The sequence below is a fragment of the Oratosquilla oratoria genome, chromosome 42 (assembly GCF_046742065.1).
Source record: "Oratosquilla oratoria isolate Oo_2021 chromosome 42, ASM4674206v1, whole genome shotgun sequence".
NCBI classification, from domain to species: domain Eukaryota; kingdom Metazoa; phylum Arthropoda; class Malacostraca; order Stomatopoda; family Squillidae; genus Oratosquilla; species Oratosquilla oratoria.
In genome coordinates, this window is record NC_134818.1 from 36,616,123 (window position 1) to 36,621,122 (window position 5,000).

Genomic DNA, 5,000 nt, shown 5'->3' on the forward strand with positions numbered 1-5,000 from the left:
AGCAGGATTTGGTGCTCATGGTGGAGCTGGACATAGTGCTGGAGCTGGAGGTTCCGGCGCAGGATTTGGTGCCCACGGGGGAGCCGGACAAGTAGATGTGACCGGAGGATCTGGTGCAGGATTTGGTGCTCACAGTGGAGCCGGACAAGGAGCTGGAGCTGGAAGTTCCGGGGCTGTAGGCGCTGGTTCTGGAGCAGGATTTGGTGCTCATGGTGGAGCCGGACAGGGAGCTGGAGTAGGAGGTTCTGGTTCTGGATCTGGAGTAGGACATGGTGTCCATGGTGGAGCCGGATACAACGCTGGTACCGGGTCTGGAACTGGACAAGGTTCTGGGGCTGGAGGCTCAACCTTCATTGGTGCCGGATCTGGGGCAGGACATGGTGCTCACAGTGGAGCCGGACAAGGAGCTGGAGCTGGAAGTTCCGGGGCTGTAGGTGCCGGATCCGGAGCAGGCTTCGGTGCTCACGGAGGAGCCGGACAAGGCTCTGGGGCTGGAGGTTCCGGTGCTGGATCCGGAGCAGGCTTTGGTGCCCACGGGGGAGCTGGACAAGGCTCTGGGGCTGGAGGTTCCGGTGCCGGATCCGGAGCAGGCTTCGGTGCTCACGGAGGAGCCGGACAAGGAGCTGGGGCTGGAGGTTTCGGTGCCGGATCCGGAGCAGGCTTCGGTGCTCACGGAGGAGCTGGACAAGGCTCTGGGGCTGGAGGTTCCGGTGCCGGATCCGGAGCAGGTTTTGGTGCCCACGGAGGAGCTGGACAAGGCTCTGGGGCTGGAGGTTCCGGTGCCGGATCCGGAGCAGGCTTCGGTGCTCACGGAGGAGCTGGACAAGGCTCTGGGGCTGGAGGTTCCGGTGCCGGATCCGGAGCAGGCTTTGGTGCTCACGGAGGAGCTGGACAAGGTTCTGGGGCTGGAGGTTCCGGTGCCGGATCCGGAGCAGGCTTCGGTGCTCACGGAGGAGCTGGACAAGGCTCTGGGGCTGGAGGTTCCGGTGCCGGATCCGGAGCAGGCTTTGGTGCCCACGGAGGAGCTGGACAAGGCTCTGGGGCTGGAGGTTCCGGTGCCGGATCCGGAGCAGGCTTCGGTGCCCACGGAGGAGCTGGACAAGGGTCCGGGGTCGGATCCGATGCAGGATTTGGGTCCGGTACCGGAGGTTCCTCTTCTCTCGGTTCTGGAGCAGGAACTGGTTTCGGTTCCGGTGCCCATGGCTCCGGCAGCGGCCATTCTGGTGGTTCGTCAGTCAGTGCTCCCTCACGTAAGTATTTTCTTCCTCCTTTTTAATTTAACTTTTTATTTTCTATGTTCCTTTTTTCTTTCTTGTTTTTCTTTTCTCTTTCTTTTGTCTTTCTCTTCCTTTTATTTTTTTCAACTGATTTTATATATATATATATATATATATATATATATATATATATATATTTTTTTTTTTCTTCTTTCCTTCGTCATTCACTTTCTCTTTTGAATTTCCATTTTGTGTCTTTTCTTTATAATCTTCTCTATTTTGCTCTCCGCATTTAGGATTAATTACTTATTCACTTCATTCAAACTCATGATATAATGCATAATTACTAGATAAAATGAAGTGTCATAACTTAAAAGTCACACAGCCCTAACCTATTATCATATAGGAATCAAAATGTATCATGTCTTGATGAATGTTATTATGAATTTATCTCTGCCATTCATATAAATCTTCGAGAGGCTGATTACTGAATTTATATTAAATAATTGTAAATACTAAGCCCATCTCTTTCTTGGTTCCCCACAGGTGAGTACCTTGTACCCACCAAAGGACGCAAGTAAACGGGACAAATTTGAAGAGAATCCTCAACACGGAGACCTCGATGCCTGAATCGGCTGAAGAAAATTATTCAAAAAGAATTTTGTCTTCAGGAGACGGGAGTCGAGAAAGTCGAGGATAGTCTGGAGGTAAAAGAGGAGGAAGAGGAAGAGGAAACTTCAACACGTAGACTTCGATGCCTGAATCGCTTGGAAAAAAAAAGAATTTTGTCTTCAGGAGACAGGGAATGGAGAAGGTCGAGGATAATTTGGAGGGAAAAGGGGGGGAAGAGGCAGATGAGGAAGTGAAAGAGGAAGAGGATGAGAAGGGCGAGGGTGGGTAAGGAGGCAGTGCCTTGATAATTGTGGAGGTGTCATCATCTTACAGTGTGTGTTGCCGCATGAAGACCTCTCAATGATATTTGTTGATCTATTTATGAGAAAATAAAAACTGACAAAAATTTGGAGTTTTCTGAGTTACCTCTTGCATTGGTGAACACAAGACAGTGTTTTCATTTAAAACAGTTATGAGAAAAATCTACATCTATTGTTAGTCACCCTTTTTTGTGAGATAGACTGATTGACCACATCTTAATCTTTCTATATTTTTATTCACTTTTATTTTGTTTATTTATTTATCTATTTATTTATCTGCTTTTGATATAAGATACAGATGAGCCTGGTTGACCACAATTGTGTTTTATATTTGTACTATTATGCCGTTTTTTAAACTAGTCTTCACAGTTTGTTATCGTACATTAAAGTTATTTTTAAAGTAATTTTTACGGGACTGTTACTGTGCAATCTCTTGCTCTCTCATTGTATATGACGTGGAATGGTAATTCCTACATATGTGTTGGTGTTGAGGAACCTACACCTGGAGGCACTGAGTAGATGCGGCCGAAGCCGTCACCTTTGCCCTACGCGCTTGGACTATTGGAGTAGGTAACATTCACTGCTGGGAATCAGAGAGAGGTGCGGGATTCGAACCCGCAACTAAACGAATGGGAAACCAGCACGCTTCCGATTATGCTACCAGAGCACACATTTGCGAATGAATGATATTACATTGATAAAGCGTTCACTGTCGGCTTCCCAAATAGATGAACATAAACATGAACATAAAGTGAACGCAAGAAAGAACAAAACCAAGAACGAAAAAAGTAAGAATATGAACAAGTACAACAACAAGAACAAGAAAATGAACAAGAACAAGAACAAGAACGAAACTAAGACCAAGACCAAGACTAAGAACGAGAAGAAGAAGAAGAAGAAGAAGAAGAAGAAGAAGAAGAAGAGGAAGAGGAGTGTAAGAACAAGAACAAGAACAAGAACAATGATAACGACAATAAAAAAAACAACGACGGCAACAACAACAACAAGAACGGGTGGAGGCATGGGGGTGGGGGCGGCTGATAAACAACTTTTTGTTTTGGTCTTGAAGGCTGTTCTTCAAGGCCATCATACCTCCTGAAGGCTCTAAATGATGACACAAAACACCTCAACCACAAAGAAGAAAGTGAAGAGCCTACGCCAGGAGGTGCTGAGTATTTCCGGACGAAGCTGTGGCCTTTGCCCTTTTATGAACTTTGGAGACTATTGGGGCAGGTCATAAGCAGTCACTGCCGGGAATCAGAGAGAGTGCAGGATTCGAACCCACAAGTAAACGAGTGCAAACCCAGCACGCTTACGATTACGACACGAAGCAGGGTGTGTCGAAAGAGGCCTTGCTACCTGGGCACGACTAAGTGCTTTGCTGAAGGAGTTATCACACTGAGCTTCCACGGGCTTCACCAGAGCGGACCGTTGAGAGTTCGTTTGAATAAAAACGACTTCGGTTACAATATTTTAATTTTCAAATCTCCAAATGTCAAGTCATCTTTCTGTCATATAGAACAAAACTGAATGATGAACTAAGACACTGTGAACCTAGACGAATATTAGACATTCTGTTGAGATGTTCTTAGAGAATTCTAGATTTCTGTAAGAGAAGTCATATTCTAGTTATTTAAACGGAGGTTGGAGGTAGGGTGTTGGAGGAAAATTAGCCTAGTGTGATAACCTCTTGTGCAATGTTGAGTGTGATAGTCAGTAGAGTTGGACGTTGCTATATACCGTATTTTACTGCTTAGAAGACGCACTTTTTTCCTAAAAAATACCCTGAAAAATACTAGTGCGTTTTTCAAGACTAATGTTGTATTGTAAGGCAACACCAAGGCTCAAATGAGTTTGGACACGACCGATAGCGACCTGGATTTGTATGTTGAGTCATTACGCTATGATGTTAGCGATGTAAGCTCAGTATTTAGCTGTTACAAATATTTCCAATACCATAATCCTTCCTGGAGCCGAGCCACAAGCTCTGAGCTGCATCACGCTCTGTTTATTATGGTACTGATAGGCGGCAGCTGCGGGAGCCTTCCCACTCTTGATCTTGATAGTACAGGCAGTCTGCTCCGTTGATGTGTTGTCTCCTACGCTCGAAGCATTTTATAAAAGGTCGTGAAATATATCAGTTACCACCAGGCTGTCACAGGTATCACAAGCTTTTTTGTCCTGGAAATGATCACCCATGGCTACTTCATCGAAACGGTTTAGTTATGATATTGCATAAAAGCTACAAGTTGTACAATATGCCAAAGAACATGGCAACAGAGCAGCAGAAAGATGCTTTGGACCACCTCCTACCAAAAAAATGATTCGGCAGTGGAGGAAACAAGAAGAAGAATTGAATGAAGTTGGAAACAAGACAAAGCACAATTTACGTCAAGTAAATGTCCACAGTTAGAAAAAGACTTGTGTACATGTATAATGGAACACAAAAACTTGGGGGTTACAGTTACTACGAAAATGATAATCAAAGAAGCAAGAAAACTTGCAACAAACATGGGAGTAGAAGACTTCAAAGGCACTGCGTCTTGGTGAAATCTTGGAATGCTATTAATACTGAAGTTGTTGTAAAGTCTTTCAAACAGTGTGGTATAAGTAATGCCATAGATAGTATTGAGGATCATTTATTGTACATGACTGACAGTAGTGATAACTCTGCAGATGAGAGCTCAGAACTTTTACATGAATCCAGTAGTGACGAGTTCTCGGGATTTGAGGATGAATAAGTTTCTTTCAAGTTTTATATTGTTACATGCATATTTTTGAAAACTTAAAATTATTTTTATGAAAATAATTGTTACATGCATATTTTTGATTTTTTTTATTTTTATTTCTA

The 5,000-nt window shown here is 44.4% G+C and overlaps 1 protein-coding gene across 1 annotated transcript in view; it reads left to right on the forward strand.

The window, feature by feature from the left end:
• The window catches only part of LOC143021755 (uncharacterized), a 7,975-nt gene extending 5,738 nt beyond the window's left edge, over positions 1-2,237 (forward strand). Inside the window, exons 3-4 of the mRNA XM_076179462.1 lie at positions 1-1,250; positions 1,764-2,237. The exon at positions 1-1,250 is cut by the window's left edge and continues 999 nt beyond it. Of these exons, the coding sequence (XP_076035577.1) occupies positions 1-1,250; positions 1,764-1,798 (1,285 nt within the window). The 3' untranslated portion in view covers positions 1,799-2,237. The remainder of the gene's footprint in view (positions 1,251-1,763) is intronic.
• Positions 2,238-5,000: the final 2,763 nt, after the last annotated feature.